Below are 15,897 nucleotides of genomic sequence, written 5' to 3'. Positions count from 1 at the left end.
ACTTAAAGCTGCCGCTGTCAGTGCTGTGAGAGGTTACTCTAATTGCTCTGGGCACACCTGCATGACTGAAAGCCGGCGGCTTCCGAGGGAAATAAAATTAATTTTCTCATTGGTGCTGCACTATCAGTACAGTGCTTGGGCTCCTCCATAACGCTATTAACCTGCAGATTAATCCTATAGATATAGGACCAACCTGACAGGTTACCTTTAAGTAGTTTAATTTAAATTTCAGGGTGAGAGGCCTTTAAGAGCAACTACCCTCTCACAGATAAAATACTAATAATACTAACACCACTTACTTGATGTATTTTTACATATAGTTACATATCTATTTTACTTTTATCTTCAGATATTGAATTTCCACTAAAACAGATAGTATCAGAACTTTGGGGATCAATATATTTGCTGAAAAACCCAGGACATGGAGTATGGACTTTAGTGATATATGCTGGAAGTCGATATTCTTTACGAGTGGAGGGGTTGACAGGTATTTTACTATCTTTCATTCTTTCCTTAGCAATGAATAAAATTTGTCATGAAAATCCAAAACATATTGGCAAAAGATAGAGCATGCGGCAGATATGAAAATCCACTGCAGATGTTTTTAAGCTGTGAGTGAATGGGGTTTAGCAAAACCCCGTTAACTAAAACTATATAGTGCAATACTTTATTGTGGATTTTCAGAATTTTTAGCTTTGTGTTCGCAACTGAAATTCCACAATGGATACTCAAGGTGTGAATCCACCCTTAGCATTGCTTTATGCTGTGAATTATTATTGAACATATACTAGTGGGTGAGTAAATGTATTGAGATTCTAATTTAGTAATTATTCTCCGCATATTGCAGATCAGTTTGATCAAATTGGGGGGAATCTGTCATGGCGATTTTACTACTGAAACTAGTGGTATGATTGTATAAGTCCAAGATCAACAATAAAAATGACACCTGTCTTGTAGTAGTCTAATGTGACAGCACTGAAGAATCGAGTTTTGTGGCCACATGCAAATTAGCCTGGAAGTGCATTTAGGGCGTACCACCATTCCCCAAATCACTTCCAGATTAATTTGTTGCACTAGTATTTATACAACCATACCACTAATTTCAGTAAGAAAATAATTCTGACAAATTCACCTTAATTTGAATGAGTCATAATATCTGCAATGCATGTAGAGTAATTACTAATTTTATTTTTCAATAGGAGAATTACACGGCCTATAAGTCTCCTAACTCCAGAATGTTAGGCAAGTGTCACTCTCCACAAGGAGAAATATTACTCCTTAGACACCATTTATAGGCCTCTCATATATCCAAGTCAGATACTGTATCATGCTTTGCTCTGAGGAGGAGCAAAAATCCTGAAACACGTGTCTGCAAATTGAGATTTGGGATTAGCTTTGATCCTAAGTTATATGGCAAAGTTCATTAATGAGTCAATTAACTTTTAAGATTGCTACTTCTAATAGGTGGCACTAGAGTTCTAGTATTCTTCCTCTCTGAAGAGGCAATTTGCATATTTAAATACCCAAAGGAGCATTGGATGGCCTATACGTCTCCTTATAGTGGCATGTCAGGCATGTAACTCTCCACATGGAGAAAAGTTACCCTTAGAAGCCAGTCAGAGGCCTCTCATATCGTCAAGTTAGATCTCATGCTTTGCACTGAGGAGGAGAAAAATCCTAAAACACATGTCTGCAAATTGGCATTCTTGTTTGGCTTTTATCCTTAGTTATATTGTAAGGGTCGATATTGACTTCTACAGTTTCTACTTACAATAGTTGGCACTAGAGTTCAAGTCTTCTTCCTTTCTGTATAGGCAATATGCATATTTAATTTCCCAAAGAAGCATTGCATTTCCTAAAAGTCTCCTTACAATGGCATGTAAGGCATGTCACTCTCCATAAGTAGAAACGTCATCCCTTAGACCCTAATTGAGAATGTGAATGTCTCATCGCGGCCCAGTGCACTTCCATTGAATGTGTTGCAAAGTTTGATTTCTCAGAGCTGACGCATCAGATTTCTACAAAACAGGACTAGGACTAAGGATGGTTAAATATGCCAAGATTCAAATTCAGCACATTAGGCCAAGAAATTAAATTTGCATCGAATATACTGTATATTCCAAGCGTATCGAATGTTCATTCCAATGTTCTGAGTTCCAACCATAGAAAACAAGTCTGCATTAGTGATGAGCGAGTATTTTTTGTTAACCCTTTCGCCGAATATACTCGGGCGAGCACCGAGTATTTACAGCGTGCTCGGGCTTTAAGTTTTCGTCACTCCGTGAACATGATTTGCAACTGTTTGACATATTTAATACATGTGAGGAATGCCCGTTTTTCCAGCATTCCTTACATGTATTAACCCTAGAACGCATGACCATAAAAATCTACACTTTCATATACCTGGGGCCTTTTAGGTCCGTGTGCAAATAACATGGAATAACTCAAACTCAAATGACAAACAGCTAAATACCTGAGGAATACCTAGAGTTTCAAAATTCTAACTAAAGTAATCTTGCAGAAAATAGAAAACAATTAACAGGGCGGGCCTGCGAGGCCCCAGGTATGCGTTCTAGGGTTAAATCTGTCAAACAGTTGCAAATCATGTTCACGGAGCGACGAAAACTTAAAGCCCAAGCATGCTGTAAATACTTGGTGCTCGCCCAAGTATACTCGGCGAAAGGGTTAACAAAACATACTTACTCATCACTAGCCTGCATATTTGCATCTTTATAAATTGGCTAATCCATACAATTGCTGAGGCTGTTCTCTGTGTTTTTACCATATCTTATTATATTAATATAACTTGATGTACTAAATATTTTTTTGTTTGTTTCTTTTTCAGGTTTGAATATTTCATGTAAGTATTACAATAACTCATAGTGAGAGCCTTGGTATAGATAGGAGTGGAGATGGGCCCCATCCTGGTATATATATCCCCCATCATGGTATATGTCCCTTATCCTTGGCCCCATCCTGGTATATATATCCCCCATCCTGGGCCCCACTCTGGTAAGATGTCCCTTATCCTGGTAATATGTCCCTTATCCTGGGCCCCAATTTGATAATGTGTCCCTTATCCTGATATATGTTCCTTATCCTGGGCCCCTAGCTGGTATATGTCCCCATTCTACCGCTGTTCTTTAATGCATGAAATGCAGAAAAAATAAACCATTATACTCACCTTCCCTCGCCATGTGGCGTCTTTTTCTGAAGCCGGCAGCTGACTTTAGCGTGCAAGTGCCAGTCACCCTTAGCACACCTAGCTCTCCAACATCAGTTTCTGGCTTATGACTGTCTGGCAGCGTGTATTACCAAGCACAAACCGGATGGATCTGTGTGCCGCAATACACTTCAACTGGATGTGCGTCCAAGGACCGCACATGGTCCCCACCCGCAGGGGCCCGGTTGCGGTCACGACTTCTGCAACCTCGGCCGTTACGCCCCTGAGAATGTTCTGTATGTTCCTTCTGGATTATATTTATGCACTATAGTGCTTTTTTTTGTTACAGCTGCAAGGGATTGTTCCAAATGTCATCCAAATGCTACTTGTGATGAATATTTTGGCTCCGTGGAGTGTAACTGCAAGGATGGATTCATTGGAGATGGTTTCAATTGTTCAGACATAGATGAATGTGCCTATTCTTGGTCAACTAATTGCTCTTATGGCACATGCCAAAACACTATTGGCTCCTATACTTGTGCTTGTCCAAGCGGTTTCGTCTTCAGCTTAATGGGTTACTGTGTTGACTTAGATGAATGTGCCAGTCCTGAACTAAACAGTTGTCATCCATCAGCATCATGTAGTAACTACTACGGCAACTATTCCTGTGTCTGCCCGTATGGTTATTTTGGTGATGGTTTCCATTGTGAAGTTGATGAATGCACACATGGAGTTTGCGGCCTGGGGACTGAGTGTATAAAATCACTCGGGTCTTACCGCTGCTCTGATCCATGCTCAAACCACACTGTTCTCGATGAGCCCTGGAGAAGTACTTCCAATATGTACGATTACCGGTATAACTGTGACAATTACAAATATGGATGGTATCGCTTCATTGGCAATGGGGGAGTTCGCATGCCAGAAAGTTGTGCACCAGAAAATGGTTGTGGTACCCATGCCGCCATGTGGTTGAGTGGCACACATCCAATGCTAAGAGATGGCGTTGTGTATCACACAGTTTGTGCTAGCTGGAATGGATTCTGCTGTTATTGGTCATCATCTGTCCAGATAAAAGCCTGTTCTGGAGGATATCACGTATATAAACTGGAAGGAACCCCAAGTGGTTTTTGCTATTTGTCCTATTGCACTGGTAGGTAATAATCCATTATTTCATTAAAGACTTTAATCTGTGATAAAATCTTACACCTATATCCCTTTTCCCATTTCACACACAGGAAATAAGGCTAAAATATGAAGAATAGGATCATGCAATAAGAGATTATGGGATAAATTTGTGGGATATTTCTTTTTTTCTTCTTTTTTTGTGTGAATGTTCTTGACATTGCAGCAGAGTAAGGTGTGTCTGTAATTACCCAATAAAAAATTAAAATAAAAGCAAATATATGATACCTCTAGCACTAAGGTATCTAAGGCCACGTTCACACATTGAGTATTTGGTGAGTTTTTTACCTCAGTATTTGTAAGCCAAATCCAGGAGTGGAACAATCAGAGGACAAATATAATAGAAGCATGTCACCACTTCTGTATTTATCACCCACTCCTGGTTTTGGCTTACACATACTGAGGTAAAAAACTGACCAAATACTCAAAGTGTGAACGTGGCCTAAGACACCTGAGTGTGAAAGTACTGAGGTCCTGTTTCATTAACACACATCCTAGAAATAAAATGAATTTTTGGTGCAACACAGACACTTTGCTGATTCACGCTAGTTTTAGCCCGCCCTGCCAACACAGGCAAAGTTGGGGAGGGTAAAGAATAGAATGGAATTAGGTGACACCCACTCATCAAATTCATGAGGAGCAGTGGTGTCTCTTACGCCACAAATTTTACTCCAATCCTAACTAGAGTAAGATCTGTGACAAGGCACAGGGAGCTACACACCACTTTTAAGATGTCCCTGATTCATTAAGAAGCATTTGCCTCTTAATGAATCAGGCACCTCTGACTTCAACATGTCCTTTCGAGAACACCGGCATGAATAAAGTGGTCTTGGTTAATCAGATCCTAAGTGTGTGATTTGTAAAAATGTCAAATAGAACAGCACTCTACACATATTGGCGATAAATGATAGATAGTTACTGACCTGGGGGTAATGTTAGTGTGCCGAAAATGTGTGTACAGTCATGGCCAAAAGTATTGAGAATGACACCAAAATTATATTTTCACATGATCTGCTGGCCTCTGGTTTTTATTAGTGTTTGTCTGATGTTTATATCACATACAGAAATATAATTGCAATCATATTATGAGTACCAATAGGTTATATTGACAGTTAGAATGAGTTAATGCAGAAAGTCAATATTTGCAGTGTTGCCCCTTCTTCTTCAAGACCTCTGTAATTCTCCCTGGTATGCTCTCAATCAACTTTTGGACCAAATCCTGACTGATAGCAGTCCATTCTTGCATAATCAATGCTTGCATTTTGCCAGAATTTGTTGGTTTTTGTTTGTCCACCCGTCTCTTGATGATTGACCACAAGTTCTCAATGGGATTAAGATCTGGGGAGTTTCCAGGCCATGGACCCAAAATCTCTATGTTTTGTTCCATGAGCCATTTAGTTATCACCTTTGCTTTATGGCAAGGTGCTCCATCATGCTGGAAAAGGCATTGTTGGGCGCCAAACTGCTCTTGGACGGTTGGGAGAAGTTGCTCTTGGAGGACATTCTGGTACCATTCTTTATTCATGGCTGTGTTTTTAGGCAAGACTGTGAGTGAGCCGATTCCCTTGGCTGAGAAGCAACCCCACACATGAATGGTTTCAGGATGCTTTACAGTTGGCATAAGACAAGACTGGTGGTAGCGCTCACCTCTTCTTCTCCGAATAAGCTGTTTTCCAGATGTCCCAAACAATCGAAAAGGGGATTCATCAGAGAAAATGACTTTGCCCCAGTCCTCAGCAGTCCACTCCCTGTACCTTTTGCAGAATATCAGTCGGTCCCTGATGTTTTTTCTGGAGAGAAGTGGCTTCTTTGCTGCCCTCCTTGAAACCAGCACTTGCTCAAAGAGTCTCCGCCTCACAGTGCATGCAGAAGCACTCACACCAGCCTGCTGCCATTCCTGAGCAAGCTCGGCACTGCTGGTAGTCCGATCCCGCAGCTGAAACAGTTTTAAGATACGGTCCTGGCGCTTGCTGGTCTTTCTTGGGTGTCCTGGAGCCTTTTTGACAACAATGGAAGCTCTCTCCTTGAAGTTCTTGATGATGCGATAGATTGTTGACTGAGGTGCAATCTTTGTAGCTGCGATACTCTTCCCTGTTAGGCCATTTTTGTGCAGTGCAATGATGGCTGCACGTGTTTCTTTAGAGATAACCATGGTTAACTGAAGAGAAACAATGATACCAAGAACCAGCCTCCTTTTAAAGTGTCCAGTGATGTCATTCTTACTTAATCATGACTGATTGATCGCCAGCCCTGTCCTCATCAACACCCACACCTGTATTAATGGATCAATCACTAAAACTATGTTAGCTGCTCCTTTTAAGGCAGAACAGCAATGATGTTGAAATGTGTTTTGGGGGTTAAAGTTCATTTTCTGGGCAAATATTGACTTTGCAAGTACAGTAGTTGCTGTTAAGCTGATCACTCTTTGACATTCAGGAGTATATGCAAATTGCCATTACAAAAAATGAAGCAGTAAACTTTGGAAAAATTACAATTTGTCTCATTCTCAATACTTTTGGCTATGACTGTACTTATTCTATGGTCCAAAGATGTAAATGTTTCTCCATATGAGAATAGCTGATATAGGAGAACTATGGCTGAAAGTAATCCAATGCGATGAGAATGCAACTTTCCAAAGTCTGCAAGTACTGAGATCCCGCTAGCGGTGACGTCACCTATAGCTATGGAAGTCCAAGGTGGACAAAAATCATCCAATGTGTTTCGAAAAGTTATGCTTCTTCCTCAGGATATATGAGTCTGCCGCTTTGGTTTCTTATATAACATAGTTTCCTTTAGTTGACAAACATTGCACGTTTGGTACCTATTAATCAATACTTTGCGCAAAAAAAATCTGACTTTTCAAAACTTTTACTCCACTTTTCTCAGGCAAAAGTTTTATGAATCTGGACCTTAGTACTTTTCATGCTCCAGTGTTTTATAAATCTTAATGCAGAGACATCAGCACTGATTTGGTTTTTCTATATACTCACTTTTATTTTTATTTTTAATTGTGTGCATTTTTTGCCCCTTTATTATTGCAGAGCTACCTTTGCTTAGTACTTTTAGGAAAAACAAATCATCTGTACCCAGTATCTCACTAGTATGAGGGCCTTGCTAAACTCCTCTCACGCATTTTCTTTGTCCTAGATTCCAAAAATTTGTCATGCAGATAAGAGAAAAATTATCTTAACCCACTGATATTGATCGGATTGGACATGCTTGATCCTATGTAGAAGTCATAGATAAGCTGTTACCAGACTGGTCTGGTAGCATCGGTCTATTCCCCTCTGCCCATTGAAATAAGCATGCTGTACTGATTAGAGATGAGCGTTGTTCTACTCGAACTGTTCGCCAATCTCAAATTCGAGCTGTTTTGGGCGGTGTTCGAGCCGGTCGGCGAACACGAACAATTTGAGAAAAATTCGGCTGTTCGAGGTTATGTTCGATAACTGTTCGTGCACCAAAATCATAACTGGATTTTTTCTCAGTAATGATGAAAATTAATGTTAATACGCAGTTTGAGTGTACAGCGGGGTGGGGGGAGGGGCAGGGGATGGATCTCTGCAGGAACAATGAAGATCTCCATTTTTTTTTCTCTTTCCCGCATTTGCAGTGGGGAGGTGCAATCTGTCAGCCTATCAGCAGCGCACACACGGAGCGAAGTGCTTTTTTTCACACAAGCAAGGGCATGCGTGATAGGCAGTGTATGTCACATGTCCTTGCCCTATAAGACCAAGCCATTTTCCCCGTCGCCACCATTTTCTCACTGCTGCAGCTGCGTGTTAGACGGCACCGCTGTTGCTGTGTGCGCTATACCTTGTTAATTTCAAGCCAATTTTCGCACAAATATACAGATAGCTTGGGAGTAGGGAATAGTTGTGATTGCAGTCCTTTTAAGGACTAGGTTACAGCATTTCCTACGACTTTTATCAAGCAGGTCTGTGCTCTTAAATAGATAGATTGTGGGAGTAAAGACTAATTGTAATTGGAGTCCTTTTCAGGACTAGGTTACATCAGTTCCTATCAGTTTTTGCCAGGCAGGTCTGTGCCAGTGCTGTGCAAGTTTTTTTCACAGCATTTGGCTGAATCTAGCAAAGCTAATCCTTTTTGGCCAATTGCAGAGTGTGTTAGTCAGTGGAGTAGCCTATCTGTGTTGCAAGATATACCACCTGTGTATAGAATACCAATTTTTTTACTGCACCTAGTGAAGTAAAATCTTTTGGGCATAGCATCATTCTATTAGTCCATCTATACTGACCTCCATCAGGTTGCAAATTAAAAATAATTTTTTTCTGCATCTAGCTCTGAAAAAATATTTGGGCTTCTAGCAGTGTGTGGGACTTGGTCTATTAGTCCATCTATACTGACCTCCATCAGGTTGCAAATTAAAAATAATTTTTTTCTTCATTTATCTCTGAAAAAATATTTGGGCTTCTAGCAGCGTGTGGGACTTGTTCTATTAGTCCATCTATACTGACCTCCATCAGGTTGCAAATTAAAAATAATTTTTTTCTGCATCTAGCTCTGAAAAAATATTTGGGCTTCTAGCAGTGTGTGGGACTTGGTCTATTAGTCCATCTATACTGACCTCCATCAGGTTGCAAATTAAAAATAATTTTTTTCTGCATCTAGCTCTGAAAAAATATTTGGGCTTCTAGCAGTGTGTGGGACTTGGTCTATTAGTCCATCTATACTGACCTCCATCAGGTTGCAAATTGAATAAAAAAATTTTCTGCATCTAGCTCTGAAAAAATATTTGGGCTTCTAGCAGTGTGTGGGACTTGGTCTATTAGTCCATCTATACTGACCTCCATCAGGTTGCAAATTAAAAATAATTTTTTTCTGCATCTAGCTCTGAAAAAATATTTGGGCTTCTAGCAGTGTGTGGGACTTGGTCTATTAGTCCATCTATACTGACCTCCATCAGGTTGCAAATTAAAAATAATTTTTTTCTTCATTTAGCTCTGAAAAAATATTTGGGCTTCTAGCAGGGTGTGGGACTTGTTCTATTAGTCCTTCTATACTGACCTCCAGCAGGTTGCAAATTGAATATAATTTTTTTCTGCATCTAGCTCTGAAAAAATATTTGGGCTTCTAGCGGTGTGTGGGACTTGGTCTATTAGTCCATCTATACTGACCTCCATCAGGTTGCAAATTAAAAATAATTTTTTTCTGCATCTAGCTCTGAAAAAATATTTGGGCTTCTAGCAGTGTGTGGGACTTGGTCTATTAGTCCATCTATACTGACCTCCATCAGGTTGCAAATTAAAAATAATTTTTTTCTTCATTTATCTCTGAAAAAATATTTGGGCTTCTAGCAGCGTGTGGGACTTGTTCTATTAGTCCATCTATACTGACCTCCATCAGGTTGCAAATTAAAAATAATTTTTTTCTGCATCTAGCTCTGAAAAAATATTTGGGCTTCTAGCAGTGTGTGGGACTTGGTCTATTAGTCCATCTATACTGACCTCCATCAGGTTGCAAATTAAAAATAATTTTTTTCTTCATTTATCTCTGAAAAAATATTTGGGCTTCTAGCAGCGTGTGGGACTTGTTCTATTAGTCCATCTATACTGACCTCCATCAGGTTGCAAATTAAAAATAATTTTTTTCTGCATCTAGCTCTGAAAAAATATTTGGGCTTCTAGCAGTGTGTGGGACTTGGTCTATTAGTCCATCTATACTGACCTCCATCAGGTTGCAAATTAAAAATAATTTTTTTCTTCATTTAGCTCTGAAAAAATATTTGGGCTTCTAGCAGTGTGTGGGACTTGTTCTATTAGTCCTTCTATACTGACCTCCAGCAGGTTGCAAATTGAATATAATTTTTTTCTGCATCTAGCTCTGAAAAAATATTTGGGCTTCTAGCGGTGTGTGGGACTTGGTCTATTAGTCCATCTATACTGACCTCCATCAGGTTGCAAATTAAAAATAATTTTTTTCTGCATCTAGCTCTGAAAAAATATTTGGGCTTCTAGCAGTGTGTGGGACTTGGTCTATTAGTCCATCTATACTGACCTCCATCAGGTTGCAAATTGAATAAAAAAATTTTCTGCATCTAGCTCTGAAAAAATATTTGGGCTTCTAGCGGTGTGTGGGACTTGGTCTATTAGTCCATCTATACTGACCTCCATCAGGTTGCAAATTAAAAATAATTTTTTTCTGCATCTAACCCAGCCAATAGTTTTGACCTAATACCACAGTTTGGCCACTCAGCTCTGCTCGGTTACCATCCATTGTTTTTTTGTGCAAACAACTCCAGAGTTGTGAATTAGTTAACCACCAAAATGAGTGGAAAAAGGCCTGCTGCTGGTGGAAAGGGGAATAGGCGTGTTGGGAAGGGGAAAAAAGGTTGTGTCTGTGGGGTAGGTGCAGAAGAAAGACCATCTTCCAGCCAAACTAAAATGTCTACTTCTTTTAGCGGACAATGTGATAAGATCCCTTTCTTACGGCCACGCCAATCGCTACAAATTCCAGATGAGGCACAAAAACAGCAGGTGCTTCAACGGATATCAAGTGCTCCTTTAAGTGGGCTCTCCTCCACATCAACTTCAACATCACAAATACTCCAGTCATCAAAGGTGTCACCCAAATCGCACTTGCTTCCTCACAGCTCCCAAATCTCCAGCTGCCCGTCTGAGTATGAGGTAGAACAGATGGTTGAGTCTGCAGAGCTGTTTACTCATACTATAGCCTGGGAATCAGAGGTCGACTCCAGCGCTTCTGTGAATCCAGACGAGGAAATGATCTGCACTGATGCCCAGAATCTTTATGAGTCGGATCCAGGACCAGACGCAGAAGGTTCTGACCATAATGTAGACCCTCATTCCCAAACTGTAACTCCTGTTGGTGGAGACAATGAGGAAGACGATGATAAGACTCAAATACCTGATTGGAGCGACAACTTTAGTTTTTTGTCAGGGCAGGAACAGGTTGGCTCTGAGGACGACGGGTGTGATAACGCACAGGGTGATGATGATGAGGTCGGAGATCCCACTTACTGTCAACCCACAGTCAGCCAAGAGATGAGGTCAGCAGAGGAGGTGGAGGAAGATGCTAGTGACGACGAGGTCAGGTTGCGCCTTCCTGGACAGAGACGTAGTACTGGAAGCACGTCAACAACTGCATCCTCAAACACAACTCTGCCTCTCACCACAAGTCGTGGTGGCTCTTCAGGTCGCATGGGTGCTAAGCCTTGCATAGCCTGGGCATTTTTTCAGATCGATAAAGATGACCCAACTCGTGTTATCTGTAACATTTGTCAGCAAAAGCTAAGTAGAGGCCAAAAAATACATAGTTTGAGTACTTCATGCATGAACCGGCACATGGACATGAAGCATAAGTTGCAGTGGGAAGCTCAGTGTGCTACAATGCGGTCTAGCCGGCCGGGCCAACCACCGTCTGCCATATCTTGTGCATCCGCGGCCTCTTCATCCTCTGTGACTGGGGGGACAGCAGTCACACCTGTTTTGGGGCGCAGACCTGCCACCTCTTTACCCGCAACAGCCAGCGTGATTGGCAGGTCATCATTTTCTTTGGAGGTGGTAACACCAGCTGGTCTTGAGCGCTGTCCGACATCGATAGCACCACCTTTGGATCAAGGCAACCTAACATGTCCGCCTGCATCTTCCTCACAGACCGGCAGTTTGCCGGGGACACCCTTATCAACCCCGTCTAAGCACAATAGCCAGCCCTCGGTCCCTCAGATGTGGACAAGTAAAAGACCATTTCCTCCTAGCCATGAGAAAGCTAAGAGGTTGAATTTCACCATCTGCAAGCTCTTGGCTACAGAAATGCTGCCTTTCCGCCTGGTGGACACAGAGGATTTTCGAGACCTTATGTCCGTCGCAGTGCCCCAGTACCAGTTGCCCAGTCGGCACTACTTCTCAAAGAAAGGTGTGCCTGCGCTCCACCAGCATGTCGCACACAACATCACCGCTTCTTTGAGAAACTCTGTGTGTGACAGGGTGCATTTCACCACAGACACTTGGACGAGTAGGCATGGACAGGGGCGTTACATGTCGCTGACTGGGCACTGGGTAACTATGGTGACAGCAGGACAAGGGGCTGCTGTCCAAGTCTTGCCGTCCCCACGAGTTGTGCGTCAATCCTCTTTATGTCAAAGTTCCTCCACTGCTTCTGCCTCCTCAACCTCCTCTCGGTCTTCCACCTGCACCCAAAGCCTGTCTGGTCATGCCACAAGCTTTCTAACTGCGCAGAAGGGATCCTGCACACCTCCTTACTATGCTGGCAGTAGGGCTCAACGTCATCAGGCGGTTTTTACATTGAAATGTCTGGGAAATGTGAGTCACACAGCTGAGGAGTTGTGGTCAGCTCTGGAGAACCAATTTCATGAATGGTTGTCTCCACTGGACCTGAAACCAGGGAAGGCCGTGTGCGACAATGCTGCAAACCTGGGTGCGGCCCTTCGCCGGGGCAATGTCACACACGTGCCTTGTATGGCTCACGTGTTGAACCTGGTTGTCCAGCAATTTTTAGCCCACTATCCCAGACTAGATGGCCTTCTGCAGAGGGCACGGTCGCTGTGTGCTCACTTCCGCCGTTCGCATCCCGCAGCTCAGCGACTTACATCTCTACAGAAGTCGTTGGGCCTGCCACTTCACCGGCTAAAATGCGATGTGCCTACCCGGTGGAATTCAACTCTGCACATGTTGCAGCGACTGTGGCAGCACCGACAAGCCCTGGTGCAATACGTTCTGACGTATAGCCTGGGCCAACGAGATTCAGAGGTGGGGCAAATCACGCTGGAGGAGTGGTCTCAGATCAGGGACCTATGCACCCTTCTGCACAGTTTTGAAATGGCGACGAAGATGTTTAGTGCTGACGATGCCATTATCAGCATGACTATTCCGGTGATTTACATGCTGGAGCACATGTTAAACAGAATTCGGAGTCAGGTGGTGGCACAAGAGGAGGTGGAGGAAGTAGAGGAGGAGGAGTTGTATGCGGAAGGGCTAACATCTGCAAGGTCCAGACAGTCGGCAGCACCAAGGCGGCAGGCATGTGAGCGTGGGGGAGATGATTTTACCAGGGCGCATGGTAGCAGCCAAACTAGTGAGGAAGGTGCAGGAGCCCAGGAAGAAGTGGAGGACGAACTGATGGAAGACTCATCAGATGAGGGAGACCTTGATCACATTTCTGTTGTGCGAGGTTGGGGGGAGAGGACAGAGGAAGGAAGCATGATTGTTACCTCGCCACCAACACAACAGGGACTTGGTGCTCCTGGATGCGCAACACACATGAGTGCCTTCTTGCTGCACTACCTGCAACATGACCCTCGAATTGTGAGAATTAGAAATAATCCTGACTACTGGGTTGCCACACTGTTAGATCCCCGGTACAAAAGTAAATTTGCAGAAATTATTCCTGCCATAGAAAGGGATGCACGCATGCAGGAGTATCAGCAGAGACTGTTGCAGAATCTTACATGTGCTTTTCCACAAAATACCAGTGGTGCACGTAGTGAATCTCACAGTTCCAACTTGCCAACCGTGGGACCGTCAAGTGTTCAGCACTCAAACCATAACAGAACCACAGTATCTGCTGGTAACATCAATTTTGCGGAATCATTTCACCACTTTTTTAGCCCATCCTTTGCAAGGCCACAGGAGACAAGAAGTCTGACACATAGTCAACGCCTAGAGACGATGGTACAGGAGTATCTCCAAGTAAACATTGAAGCCACGACTGTGTCACTGGACCCTTGCTCTTTTTGGGCTTCCAATCTGGATAAATGGCCGGAGCTAGCCACTTACGCCTTGGAGATCTTGTCATGCCCCGCAGCCAGCGTTCTGTCTGAACGTGTGTTCAGCGCTGCTGGTGGTGTGCTGACAGATAAGCGCACGCGGCTCTCCACTGATAATGTAGACAGACTCACGTTCATAAAGATGAACAAATCATGGATCCGAAACGACTTTTCTACCCCTGTGTCATCCTGGGGAGAGTAAAAGCTTGATGATTGGTTAAAATCACCCTACCAACCGTTTTAAAAATTGCTAATCATGTTTATCTGTATCTTGGCTGGAAAATAATTTGGGCTTGTAGCAGTGTGCAGCACTGATCCTATTAGGCCATCTATAATAAGCTTCACCAGATTTAAAATTAAAAATAATTTTTAGCTGCATCTAGCCCGGAAAATAATTTTGGGGCTCCGAGATGCGCAAGACACATAAGTGCCTTCTTGCTGCACTACCTGCAGCATGACCCTCATATTGTCAGAATTCGAAGTAATCATGACTACTGGGTTGCCACACTCTTAGATCCCCCAAACTTTTCGATCAACCTTTTCATTTTAATAAAGACCAAAAAAATGGTCATTTTTGAAATTATAAGCATTAGCAGGTTGTTAGAAACTGAAATCAAACAGTTTTCAACTCAAAACTTTATTCTAGGTGATGTTACATTTTCACATATGACCCCTTGTTCGAAAGGAGCTTCTGAACTCTCTCGTCCATTGAATTTGTCAGGTTTTGGATGGTTTCTGCTTCAATTGTTTTGCATGAGGACAGAATACCCTCCCAGAGCTGTTGCTTAGATGTGAACTGCCTCCCGCCATCATAGACACTCCTTTTAATGATGCTCCAAAGGTTCTGAATGGGGTAGAGGTCAGGGGAGCATGGGGGTCACACCATAAGTTTGTCCCCTTTTATGCCCATATCAGCCAGAGATGCAGATGTTTTATGTGCAGCATGAGATGGTGCATTATCATGCAGAAAAATGATCTTGCTGTGAAATACACGGTTCTTCTTCTTGAACCATGGCAGGAAGTGCTGTTTGAGAAAATCCACATATATTATGGAGTTCATCTTTAGCGCCTTCAGGGATCCTAAAGGGGCCGACAATCTCTCTCCCCATGATTCCAGCCCAAAACATTACTCCACCTCCTCCTTGTTGGCGCTGTAGCCGTGTTTGCGTGGGGTGTCCATCAACCAGCCATCCTCCACTCCATTCATCTGGACCATCGAGCGCTGCACGGCACTCATCCGTGAACAAAACAGTTTTGAAATCAGTCTTCATGTAATGTTTGGCCCACTGGAGCCGTTTCTGCTTGTGTGAAGTGGATAGAGGAGGTCGACAGGATGGCGTATGCACAGCTGCAAACCTCTGAAGGACCCTGCATCTTGTTGTTCGGGGGACGTTGGAGGCACAAGCAGCTTCAAAAACTTGTCTGCTGCTATGACAAGGCTTTTTTGCCGCTGCTCTTTCAACCTGACGTAATTGCCTGTAGGAAAGAGTCCTCAATTTGCCCTTATCAGCACGCACACGTGTGTACTGTGAATCAGCTACATACTTCTTGATTGCCAAGACACTTCATCCTGATCATCGCACAATGTTGATTGTAGTCATGCCTTGACCTAAACACTCCACAATTTGTTGCTTCTCAGCAGCCGACACATCCTTTTTCTTTCCCATTTTGGCAGAAAATGTAGGCTGCTTAATAATGTGAGAGAGCCTTCTTAAGTAGTCTTGCCTTTCGTTGGACACACCTGCCAAACTAATTAGCACAGGTGTCTGCAATTGCTTACAGTGAT

The 15,897-nt window shown here is 42.8% G+C and overlaps 1 protein-coding gene across 3 annotated transcripts in view; it reads left to right on the top strand.

Moving 5' to 3' along the window:
* The window catches only part of LOC141162010 (uromodulin-like), a 49,306-nt gene that overhangs the window by 18,223 nt on the left and 15,186 nt on the right, over nt 1-15,897 (top strand). For 2 of the 3 annotated variants that reach the window (XM_073647620.1, XM_073647621.1), the window contains exons 8-10: nt 350-487; nt 2,846-2,860; nt 3,513-4,313. In XM_073647620.1, coding sequence (XP_073503721.1) covers nt 350-487; nt 2,846-2,860; nt 3,513-4,313 — 954 coding nt within the window. The remainder of the gene's footprint in view (nt 1-349; nt 488-2,845; nt 2,861-3,512; nt 4,314-15,897) is intronic. The other variant, XM_073647622.1, reaches the window with a different exon arrangement.

The sequence above is a fragment of the Phyllobates terribilis genome, unplaced genomic scaffold (assembly GCF_046119375.1).
Source record: "Phyllobates terribilis strain yellow unplaced genomic scaffold, ASM4611937v1 Scaffold_9__5_contigs__length_417890890, whole genome shotgun sequence".
Lineage (NCBI taxonomy): Eukaryota > Metazoa > Chordata > Amphibia > Anura > Dendrobatidae > Phyllobates > Phyllobates terribilis.
The sequence above is the reverse complement of the archived record's forward strand: the minus strand, read 5'-3'. Positions and strand labels throughout refer to the sequence as shown.